General features: G+C 36.2%; 2 protein-coding genes across 2 annotated transcripts in view; one reads left to right on the forward strand and one right to left on the reverse strand.

Annotated features, from left to right (window-relative positions):
* The window catches only part of lhcgr (luteinizing hormone/choriogonadotropin receptor), a 12867-nt gene extending 8033 nt beyond the window's left edge, over positions 1–4834 (forward strand). Inside the window, exons 9-11 of the mRNA XM_015381988.1 lie at positions 2616–2804; positions 2963–3016; positions 3685–4834. Of these exons, the coding sequence (XP_015237474.1) occupies positions 2616–2804; positions 2963–3016; positions 3685–4834 (1393 nt within the window). The remainder of the gene's footprint in view (positions 1–2615; positions 2805–2962; positions 3017–3684) is intronic.
* A 2820-nt stretch (positions 4835–7654) lies between these two features.
* On the reverse strand, positions 7655–12626 carry gtf2a1l (general transcription factor IIA 1-like). Its single transcript, XM_015381986.1, has 8 exons — positions 12603–12626; positions 12393–12494; positions 12179–12308; positions 9761–9910; positions 9174–9664; positions 8771–9019; positions 7927–8016; positions 7655–7843 (listed from the first exon to the last, which is right to left on the reverse strand). Exons 1-8 carry the CDS (start codon positions 12624–12626, stop codon positions 7736–7738), a joined length of 1344 nt encoding a protein of 447 aa, XP_015237472.1. The 3' UTR covers positions 7655–7735.
* Positions 12627–12630: the final 4 nt, after the last annotated feature.

Consider the following 12630-nt stretch of genomic DNA (forward strand, 5'->3'; position numbering starts at 1 on the left):
TTAATCATCCATAACGTTATGGAACACATTAATTAACTGAAAAATGTTGCATAGTGTGCCTTTAAATACACTTTAGATGGGTTTGAAAAAAAAAGATGAAAGTACTGTGAAAGTTTTTTGTGCTTTTATTACAGTACAATGCTTTCCCTTCATCATGCCTAACGTTGCATGTCACTGGATCCATGAATGTCTAAGTAATCCTTATAAATACTGCTCCCTGACCAGCAGCCCTATCCTGTTCTGAAAAATCTCCATTGGCATTGAAGAACAACGTAAACAACATGCCCACTTTCTCCAATCAGCATTCAATAATGTGAGGCACAGTGTGACTATTTCTGCCCAAAGATTAGATGAAGTGATCCTTTTCACTCCTCGTAATCTCTACAGTGACACCGACTGTTTTTTTTTTACTGTTTTAGGTTGTAAAATTGTGTTTATTGGCTGCAAGAGGTCTCTGACTGTTCAACTTTGCTAAATAAGAGCTTAACACTTCTGTAGGGTGACATCATAAAATGAGCAGCACCAACACCAGGATTGCACTAAAGGCAAGTGTCTTCTTTCAGATTGGAATAAAACAGCTAACAAAAGAAACAACTAATATTTCATAACAGATGTATACTCTTTAGTCCCAAAGGTAGTACATAATTGTATATGTGCCTATGACTGACTTCTTTCAAACATGTGGGCAAACATACAGATACACTTTAGGGAAAGGGATTTTCTATTCTAAATATTTAAACAAAATAATCTTTCCTTATATACTCAGTCTTCAAACATAAATCCTGCATAAAACAGTTTGAATGAGCTGAAGACTCAAGGACAAAAGAGAAGATCCAGAACTTGGATGAGCTGGAGAGATTGTGCATAGATGGTCAAAGATGTCTTCTCACCAGTAAGGTTAAAAAAAAGCGCTGAACTATTGCTACAAGGACGTATGCAACATATTTACAGCAGCAGTGCCGTTGAGGATACAGAACATATGTTATGACATTTAAAATTGCTTTAATAAAGTGGATTCTCTTTCACAGTGAGCAAACGTATTCAGATTATAAAGGTTTAATGTTTCTTCAGGATAAAATGTTTTTGAAGACCTTTGATATAGTGTTGAGAAATAAATGCAGTGGGAATAGTACAAACTGTCTGTCATCGTCTTCCTAATTTTATAACAGAAAAGCAGGATTTCTAACGAATGTTTTATAAATTATATTGTTGAATTATGATTATTAATATTGCTGTTTTTGACATTAATAATTTAAATGAGAGTAAAAAGGAGAACATTTAGACTGAATACTACATTGATATTAGGTAGGCATGACATTTTAAGTCACGCCTTTGCACTTGATATATGCTAGTCACCACATATGCATAAACTGGATTCCTTTGAAGTAAAATGTTTTGAGACTAAGTATGAAGAGTCCTGCATTCTTCTATACATCTGGTCTCCACACCTGGCTCTGCCTATTCTATTTATATGCATCTCTCTAATGAGAGTTCCTTTCAATTGACTGGCTTTATAGAATATGTTTGCAGCTCATCCTAGCCTAAAATAAACTCAGACATTCCCTGTCCATTGCATTGCTTTTTTTTTTTTTTTTCGCTCTAACTAAGAAGTATATTGGAGTATGTTTTGGTATATCATGGGGCCTATATGGTGTGCCCACTACTAAAAACTTTTGGAAATGAAATAGTATTTTTTTGTGCACATCATACAGTACGTTTCATAGCCACAGGTTTGTATCTTGTGGGAACAAATTAGTATTTTGTGTTGAAACTGTATACGTTTTATTCCCTTTCTCAGTTACCAAGCTCTGTACTCACCCTTTCTTGTTACCCATAATCCTTTTAGGCCACTCCTACTTTTATACCAAATTTTTTAAAGTTTAATTGAATATATAAAAAAAAAATTCTATTGGATATTTTCCGAGTTACAGTTTATATTTAACATCCATTCAAAATTTACAACTTTCATTCAATATAAAGTTTCATACATCAAAGTTCATTGTTTGTTTCAAATCACAATAACTATAATTTTCCTATATACATATATATCTAAATTAAGCAGTTTATTAAGATATTTTTCAAATGAAAAGTTTGAAATGGGAATTTAAATCATTAAACAGACACTTTGAAATAAATAGGTATTTTTGCTTTAACATATGCTTAAAATTCTGATTAAGTCAGTCTGATTTGGTTGAATATATTTGGACTATAGCCAGAAGCATTATTGCCATTTCACAGTGTGTCTCTGTAAACAAACAGCCTAGACAAGAAAACACTGATTATGAAAGTGTTAGGCACTCACCCACATAAAAAGGCTTCTGATTAGTGCAAACTTTGTAAAATCTCTTATGATTTTAAGTTTCTTGAATTTCTAAGCATTTTTTTTCTTTGCATTTGCTTGTTTTCTCATTTTTATGCTTAACTTTGATGACCCTGAATATATTTCATTCAAATAAAGAAGCAAAGAAGAACACTTCCTTTGTATACAGATGTCTTACCTCTCTTGATGACTGGCTTTTCAAGTCCAACACTTTAACCTTAACATTGCACATAATGCAAAGTATCGTTATTGTCAGTTTTTCCCCAATCCTCTGTGTGTGTTCTGTGTGTTTCAGGGATGTTTCATCCACAGTTCTTTGCTCCCTTCCAAGCAAAGGTTTAGGTCAAGTGCGATCTCTAAAAGCCACCTCTGCTTTTGCTCTAAAGAGCCTTCCACCATTAGAAGGTTTCGCCGAGCTGCTGGAGGCCGAGCTCACTTACCCGAGCCACTGCTGTGCCTTCCACACATGGAGAAGGAAACAAAGGTAAAGGACCAGCACTCTGAGAAATCTATTTAAATCTACATAAGCAAACCTAGCTCTGTCCTCTGAATACAAATCATCAGCCGGCCTGTAATTAGCAGTCCAGTTTATTGACAAATTCTTGCAAATTAACCTTTTCACTATTTTCTTTTACTTTAAAGGGAAAGTGCTTTAAGGAACTTTACAAAGTTTTGTGATCTCAGCAAATTAGGAATGTAAGTAACCAACGACCCAGTATTTTATCATGCACTTGCTTTAATTATTTTTTAAATACCAATATTTTTTTTTTTGTAACTTTACACCCACAAACTTCAACTTATTTCCTTTTAATTTCATGATAAACCAGCAACAAGTACAATTATTTAATATTGGTGTACCCAAAGCTATACGATGAAGGTCTCAGAGGTTAGTAAGAAAACATTTGTGAACAAACAGTATAAAGACAGAGAAACACATTGGAAATGGTTTTGGTGTGGAAGTGTAGCGCAGGGATAGTATTTAAAGCAGTGTTCCAGGCATTGCACATTTAATGGAATGCTGGAAGGTGGTTCTTTAATTGGATTTCCCAGTGAAATACAGTGAAGTTTGTGACTGTAAATTAACACCTTTAAGGGCTGCTACAACTACCCCAAAAGTTAGATGAATTAGAAACGTTATCAGTCCATGAAGGGAGAAATGGTTCTTGAATAACAAAAAGGCACCAGCTATAGTTTTGTTTCTGATAATGATGTGTATTACTTGCTAAATATGAAAACACCATATTTAGTAATCAGTAGAAAGTTAGCTGCTGACACTGAGTCTCTATTTTGCTTCTCTTAACTGTATCTGATTAGCTTCTTGATGTTTAAGATAAAAAAAAACATATTCTTTGTGCATTCTTTAGGGAGCCCACTGATGATGGTGTGAATCTTGACATCGACTTAAACTTTCAATACCAAGACCTTGAATTTGTTTGCCACAGCAGCCCATTTGTAAAGTGCTCACCAAAGCCTGATGCTTTTAACCCCTGTGAGGACCTGCTGGGTTTTCCCTTCCTGCGCTGTCTTACCTGGCTAATTACGGTCTTTGCTGTGGCCGGGAACCTCGCTGTCTTGGTCATCCTGCTTATAAGCCACCACAAGCTGACCATCTCAAGATTTCTCATGTGTAACCTGGCCTTTGCAGACCTGTGCATGGGGCTTTATCTGATGCTAATTGCTTTCATGGACTTCAACTCCCGTCATGAGTACTACAATCACGCTACCAGCTGGCAGACGGGGCCTGGATGCAGCACAGCTGGGTTTTTGACCGTGTTTGCCAGCGAGCTGTCAGTGTACACTCTGACCATCATCAGCCTTGAACGCTGGCACACCATTACGAACGCCATGCACATCAACAAGAGATTGCGGCTGCATCATGTGGCAGCCATGATGGTGGCAGGCTGGGGCTTCTCTCTCCTCATTGCTTTGCTTCCTCTGGTTGGAGTAAGCAGTTACAGCAAAGTGAGCATCTGCCTACCAATGGACATTGACACCATTGGCTCTCAGATTTATGTGATGGTTGTGCTTATCCTCAATGTGGTGGCGTTCCTGGTTGTCTGCTTCTGCTATATATGCATATATCTCAGTGTCCACAAACCGGAGCATTCTACTCGACACGGCGACACGAAGATTGCCAAGCGCATGGCAGTGCTAATTTTCACGGATTTCCTGTGCATGGCACCAATTTCCTTCTTTGCCATCTCAGCCGCCCTGCGTATGCCCCTCATAACTGTGTCCCACTCGAAAATCCTGCTAATCCTTTTTTATCCCATCAACTCCCTGTGCAACCCTTTCTTGTACACCATCTTCACACGCGCCTTCAGAAAGGACGTGTGCCGGCTGCTGAGCCGCTGTGGCTGCTGCGATGCCAACTTCAATTTCTACAGATCACAGACTCTGGCATCACAGCACACCTGCACTAACAAAGTGACCAACAGAAAACCTCACTCACTGAGCTTTTATGCTCATCACATTAAGATGAAGGGCTGCTTCTTAAGCAAGGGAGCGACATGATGGTCAGCGTGCAGATTAGAAACTCAGAGGCAACATCTGCTTGCTTACTTTGCAGCATTTCATTATTAAGGTGGACTGTTAGCCAGTGTTATGCACTGCAAACGAGTATAAATCTCATCCGGTTTATTTTGAAAACTGAGGATTTTTTTTCTCCATTTAAACCGAGGGAACTGAAGGTAAATAAAGTGTTGGATCCTGTTTTTCCTGTATACTGTAGGTATTGTACAAAGAACCAAATAGGTGGAAACAAAAATTTTATTTAAGGATGATCAAAGCATGGCTGCAATATTGTAACTGTTCAATGAGACATTTAAAGTGGATCTCAAAAGTTAACACACTGCCTATTTTTCCACTCTGAATGTGATACATATACAGTTAACCTTAAAAGACAACCAAATCAGTTTGGGGGAAGCATATTTAAAAGATTAAATCAACCCAACTGTTTGAATACTTTTATTTAAGGTCTGCTTAATTGATCATTGTGGACCTTGATGCAATAATTGTCTGACCTGCAATAAATTTGGAAAAGTTTTAAAGCTTTTTTGTGCTTCAGGTTCATAACATAGCCTTCAGTTAATGATTTTCCTGCAAATTTTATATATTTTTTGTTTTAAAGAATAGTCACCTAAGTTGCAATTTATTGAAAAAGTAACATCAGGCCAATATCTGCTAATTTGACAATGAAACATATTTCCAGTATCTTAGTGAGTCAACCATATTACTCTTAGCTTTTAAAGCATCTTTGGCCTACAAAAAAGTAAAAATAAAATATTTTTTATACACTATGGCTAATATTTGACCATTCCCCACTAGTGAAAGCATAAAAATAAATGGGTTTAGAAGGCTGACAAGAAGGTAGGTTTTAAACAGGAGGGGCTGCAGAAATTTTCAAATTATTGCATTTCACATTTCTGGACTAAAGAGTTGGGCTATTGAACATGCAAGCTGTTTTTTTTTTTTATCCAATGTGAAAACCAAAGGGTAGCTTGGACGTCCTAAAATTCAATGCAATAATTTATTTTGATAAATTTGCACCAAATTAACAGTAATAATGTTTTTAAAATGTTTACTTTTCAAATGACTAACCAAAAAAAAAGTATAAACAAAAAAGCAGGTTCAAAACAAAATGGACAATACAAGAAAGATACAATCAGTATTAGTACCACATTTTATACATATACTGTAAATAAAAGCCAGTCCTGAAAATATGGCAAGCTCAGCTTTTTCCATGAGCCTATGGAAAAAGCCTGTCTCCCCAATGTTTGTTGAAATGTCAGTAACTCTTGACTAACCATTCCCCTTGAAAGGTGAATTGTTAAGTTAAATCTTAGTGTTGCAATTTCACATGGTGTTTCCTCATTTGGTCAGTCATCTGTGGTGAAACACCTGGTATTTCCTTAGGGGTGTGTATGTCTTAAAGATCCACTGTAAATTCCTTGATCTTGATTAAATCAATAGTTAAATTTGTGTAGAATACAAAAATGTAAAAGTCTTAAATGTTATTCAAAGATCATTTTTAGTACCATGTCAAGTTTTGTTTGCACTCGAGACATTTTGGAGACTGCAGTCATTATCAAAAAAAAAAAAAATGTGATTTTGTTTTATTTAACAAATAAAAGTTGTGTTAATTTACTTTAGTCCTTTGTCTTTTCTCCACAATAACCAAGGAAACTTAGTAGTTGCACAGTCACTTTGCCAAAAGGTCACAGTTAAACAAATGACAATTTGGTAACAAAAACTAATGCTTCCATTTTAATAATGTATACTCCAGCAGATCTCTTTTCCTCAGAATTTAGCACCTTTTCAATGTTGCTTATAAAATTCCATTTCACAGTATAGCTCAACTCTATTTCTTAGAGCACTAAAAGCTCTGTTCAATTGACCTGTTTTTTGCCATCAACAATATCGTCTACACAGAGGCCACTAAACATTTGTTTTTGTTTAATTTGAATAATTCCTCTGCAACAATAGTATTCTGCATATGGCAAGACTTAAAAATATTTAGCTATCAAATTTTCAAAGCTGCATGTCTTTCTTCCCAGCTATGAATTGAATTGGTAAATAGTTTTGTAAAAGCAGCATTTTAGACCTCTAAAGGGGCGCTTTAGTAGTTTCAAAAAGAAAAACCCCTTTACACAAAATTGCATATCAAGATTTTATTCATTTTTATGATCGTAAGCTAAAGTGAATAATAACGTTAAAATCCAGTTTTTCCAACTTATTAGAAATTATCCTTAAAAATTATGTTAGCCTACAGAAAAGTATGCCCAAGTACTGTATCATATACACAAGCCATACCTGGTCAGAGCTTCCTCCATTCAGCAGGTGCCTGCTAAATAAAAAGTGACATTACCACAGCACTTGGCAGGAGGTGGAAACAAAGTGCTGCAAAGGTTCTTGGTCCATTTGATAAAACAAGGGGTATTCTGATTTTTTTTTTTTTAACTCCTTTTTGAACCTAGGGGTCTGATATGGTTCAATATCTGTGTGGCTTACCTTTAAACAAAGGTTTTAACTAGGTTCGTTGTAATTAGGCCAATAAATACACCCCTCCCAAGGCATGTTATTGAATTTAGAACACTATATAAGTAAAAACAGGAGAAATCGTACAGAACAAGAGAAAATATCTTCTTTTAATAAAATTATTTTCAGCAAATACAACATAAATCCATTTAATTTCTCTCAGTGAACTGGAGCAAGATTAACCAACTTAATTAGATTTTTTTTTTTACCTTTCAGCTTTGCTTTAATAAAAAAAAACAAAAAAAAAACAAAGACTAACTGATTTGTCTCAATAAGCTTCTCTAAACTTTTTCCCATTCCAGAATGTGCATCGCTTCAACCCTCCTTTTCATCGCCTTTATTCATGTACAATGATCTGCTCAGCAGATTTTAACCTCATTACCACTCTGCTTCTCCAATAGCTTTAGAGAACACATAGTCCCTTCCTCCATAACTCATCACTCCATCTTTCAGATGAAACTTCCAGCGATTTTTGCTGCGGTGAATCTGCAATACGAGGAAATGTTGCAAAAAAATCAAAGCTAAACTTTGTTCAAAGGCAAGAGTTCAAAGAGCATGGAAGTTCTTACTTTGTCATACTGGCAGACGATCACGTTATCCGTGTCAAAGAGATCCGGTATGTCTTGTTCGACAACATCGTCACCAGAATTAAGAGGGTCCTAAACATTAGGGAAAAAAAGAGATAATGTACAAGAGTTGCCTGCAGAACATAAAATACTCTAAAGTATTTGATCTGATATTTCCAAAGTTTTTGCTTGTCACAGATTAAATGAATAAACCCAAAGTTACTAAGAGATAAAATTTGGATGATTATAAAATGTGCGAGAGAAAAAAGTATTAAAACAATGCCCATCCTTAATCAACTGCCGCTAACCACAAACACCAAATTCAATATCACCTGAAGAAGAAAGAATTTGTTCATATAAAACCTGTCTAAAAGCATGAAGGGGTTTAATTTTTAAATGCAGATGAGAAAAAGTTATTTATATCCCTTAGTCTACAAAGGACACAGCCAATGCAATACTTAAGATCTTATTCCTTAATCTGTTGCGTTTTAAAAATCATGATTTAAAGGGCTTTGTGTCCATATCTGCCTTGGTGACCTCTTTGTAGCATCCCAAGCCCAAGCCATGTGGGTTTTGCAAAAAATCGAAGGCTACTTTGAAAGCAGACTAGGTCAAAACAGGGAGGTACAAATAAGTCTGATCAGTTTTTTGTTAAGGTTTGCAGTCAAAATTCAAGTCAAATGTGAAATTATGATAATTACACAGCAATTCAAGTTTGTGTTTTTTGCATCATTAATTAGAAGAAAACAAAAACAGCATCCTGAAGAGAGCTCCAAGGCAAATATTTTCCCACCTGCATATCACCAGTGAAAAGCACACGTAGATAAGGGTTACAGGTCACCCTTACCTCTTCCTCCTCCTCCTCCTCTGCATTAACGAGTTCATCCACTACTCCATCGTCACTGCTGGAGGAGATGCTGTTGCTGTCACTGCCGTTTTCCTCCTTCAGAGCTCTGATGGCTTCTGCATTGATTAAACCCAGGAAGTCATTCTCTTCCAGAGGAAGGTCCTCATCCTCCTCTGGGTCAGAGTTGTCTGCAGCACCATCCAGCTGAACAATATCCGACAGCTGGCTGTAGGTGTAGTCCAAGTCCAGCTTTGGAAGACATGGAATTGTAAACAATTTATGTGGTGCAGCCTCAAAGTAGTGCATAAGTTAAGTTGAAGTTTAAGTGCTTTATTAAGTTCATGATTACAATGGAAGTGGTTGAAAATATATTTGTGGTGTAAGAAGGGAAATGTTTAATTACCCCAAGATCAGCACCAGACTGGTTTCCAGCAGCTAGTTTCCTTGCCCTCTCAACTTTCTCCCTCTCCTCTTCAATTACTTCCTTTAGGATTTCATCAATGTCTCCAATCTGTGTCTTTTGTGCTAAAGCAGATTCCTCTGCAGAAATCTGGTAGTCCAATAACTGGGTGCAGGGAGAAGGACAAAAGTTTACTGGTTCAGGTTGGGAATTTGCCTCATTTTCTCCCAGTGCAAGTTCTGCTTCTGGAGGTTGCTGAGGAAGGGTGTTCCCCTGGATCAGAGTTAGACCCGTCCTCGTTTGTGCGACAAAGGAAGGAGGAGCAGAGGGCGGCTCAGGCTCCTGAAGCAGGACAGGATTCTGTGCAACTGCTACTGGCTGAGGGGCTGGCATTTCACTCCGTTCTGGAACTTTCTGGGAGACATTGGACACAGGCTGGTGTCCCACTGGAGCTTGAGTAACTACAACAGGCACATTGACTTTGTAAAGCTGACCTTCAGGAAAAAGGAGGAAGACATTTTACTCAAACAGCAAGTGCTGATTTAAAATCCTTGAACAAGAAAGTCATAAAGATTAAAGCAGTTAAATACCAGAGGCTGTCTGTAGAGTGACGCCTGCTGGTATCTGCACAGGGTACGCCAGTGAAGCAGGGAGGGAAAAAGTAGCAAGAGTTTGGGTATTGGTCTGGTCAAAAAGGAAATAGGATGCATCATTAAAAAAATATATATAAATTAGGCATTCTATAAGAACAACAAAAATCCTTACACTATTCAAAAGGTGTCCATATGCAGTTTTTCAGAAGGTAGAGTTAAGCATGTTAGTGTTACAGTAATGGAGGAAAATTATTTTTCCTTTAGATTTACAGCAGAAACCATACAGCAATAAGTGTATATTCACATAAGTGGTAGCTATAAAAAAAAAAATATATATGTTTGCCTCTCAGTGTAGTTAAAAAAAAAAATAGATACATTTGATTAAGTCATTTGAACTGTTGTAAAGAAGCATTTTAGAAGAAAAGGCTATACTTCGACATACTGACAAATATATACATGTATATATAAGTAACTAAACAAAAGACTCGAGTACAAAGACAAACATAAAATGCTATATAAGCATATAAATCATATTTTAAGAAACTTAAATAATTAGTTAAGCTTAACATGCCATTCATTTTCCTATCCCTACTGGTTTAACATTACATTAAAAGAATTTAAAAAAAAAAATTCAAATGCATAGGCATTTTTCAAATCCCACAAATCCATTTCATTTGATTTATATAATTACTTTCCCTTTTCAAAGCTTTACACGTTTCATTTTTATGGTGGCATTTTGGATTAGAATAGATTTCCAAAGTGTCTAACGGATCTTGCCCTACTTGACCATTTTATCATTTGTGAAAGCAAACTTTTAAAAAAAAATAAAAATCAGACATAATTTGTTTAAGTATCACCATATTTAAAAGGGTACTACTTAAACATTTAACCAGCAGCAGATTTACTCCTTTGCTTCTTTACTTTGGCCTTTAACTCTGTAGATTAACTGTCAGATAACATTTATTCTAAGATATTGGATATCATTGATTCAGTTACTCCAATTAAAGTAAAGGTTATTTCTTGGAAGAAAAGGGTCCTTAGAGAAATGTTAAAGTCAGAAGTGAGAAAAGAGAGTTTTGAAAAGATGAAGGTGGTAAAAATCTGGATTCCAGGGTCCATAAGAGACTTTGGAGATTTAGCTTACAACTGAAAAAGGCATGTGGATCTTTGTTCCTTTATTAGCAATACTGGTGTCTTATTTCAATTAGCAAATCACCCTACTGTAGCATAAGAATGTCAAAAGTCTGTCCTCAAAGGCTGCTGTCCTGCAGGTTTTAGAGATTTCAGTTTCAGCACAGCTGATTTCCATTAACAGCTGATTAACAGGCTTTAAGAAAAAATAAATATCAATCCTTTGTTTTTATACAATCTTACTAATACCTATTATTCTGTTAAATGTATTTGTTTCCTCTTTGCCTGTGCAATGTACGTTTTCTCAAGGGTAGCACTTTGAATGTTTGAAATGTTCTTTATAAATAACCTGGCCTTGCTTCTATGATGCAATGAAGAATGAGGATTCTTCACCGTGTTACTTTCATGTCTTAAATCGTCACGCACTGTGTCCTGCAGCCCCCAAATGCAGCCAAAAAATAAATAAAAACTGATCTTAAATTATTATAATGAGCCCATTAGCTCATAGGAAATTGATAGTGAGGAAGAGAGGAGATGGCTTAATCTTACTTTAAAAGATGATTGTTGCTTTTAACGGAAGATGCAGGAATTTTGCTGGCATTAAAATTTAAGCCAAATCAACAAACTTTAAAATGTTGCTGAAAAGGAAGCTGCAGGGCAACTAAGAAATGGGGAATAAAATAATTCAACAATGAAATGAATTAACATAATTTTCCCCAAAGCACTTAAAAAAAAAAATTATCAAGAAAAAGCAATTACATAACAAACCCACACAGCTGAAGCAACTTAATAATGCTCAAACATCATGGCAAGTAAAACTCCTGAGATTAGAATATCTTTAAAATCCATTTGTGAATTTGAAAAACTTTACTTATGTTATCAAAGATATAAACTGACTTTTTTTTATCCATTAGTTTCCATAGAGAACCTTCCAGACACATTTTCTTATAAAAAGGTCCAAACAATGTTGGAAACATTCATGCAAAGTAACCTCCAAGCTCGAGAAAGGTGGGTGCTGTGTAAAGTAATGCTACTGACAGTCTTGAATAAACTTACCTTGACAGGTAAACTATGGATGCCCTGACTGGGTGGGATCATAACAGGGGCTGGAAATAGAAAAGAAAAACACGTGATGCACCAAAAAAAGAAAAAAAAAAAGAGGAAATATTTTCTTTTATGCAAATCATAAAAGAGATTGTTTGATATTCTTTGCAGTGAAAAATAAAACCTCAGCATTTAACTAAAAGACTAATGTGAGAGACAGAACAAGCTGGAGCTCAGTACCTGGAGGTTCCTGGTTCTGATCAGCCCGTGGGTAGTTGGCAGGCAGCTGGAGAACAAAGTCAGAGGAATTGATGTTGTTCTTCCTAAAGTCTTCCATTGCTTTGGACTGCATCACTTTAGTCTCCCAAAGCTGCACAGCAGAGACAGCAATAGGTCACCGCTAGGTGGCCTAACTTTACTGCACCTGAAAACTTCAGTTTACTGCATTACTTACATGCCTTAAATCATCCAGCACTCTGTCCTCCAGCCCTTCATCCAAAAACAGCTCCTTCATACTTTCAATCACATCATCAATGATGGACAGATAGAGTTTGGCCTGCAGAAATATTTATGCATAACAGAGATAATAGAGTGCTGCTGCAGCTTTCATACTTCTGATGATAAAAAGACATCATATTGGCTTTTTAAAAGTGACTTTGCTCACCACTGGGCCTGAGTTGGTCAGCATCTTT

This window comes from Cyprinodon variegatus, unplaced genomic scaffold, assembly GCF_000732505.1.
Source record: "Cyprinodon variegatus isolate N-32 unplaced genomic scaffold, C_variegatus-1.0 Scaffold246, whole genome shotgun sequence".
NCBI lineage: Eukaryota > Metazoa > Chordata > Actinopteri > Cyprinodontiformes > Cyprinodontidae > Cyprinodon > Cyprinodon variegatus.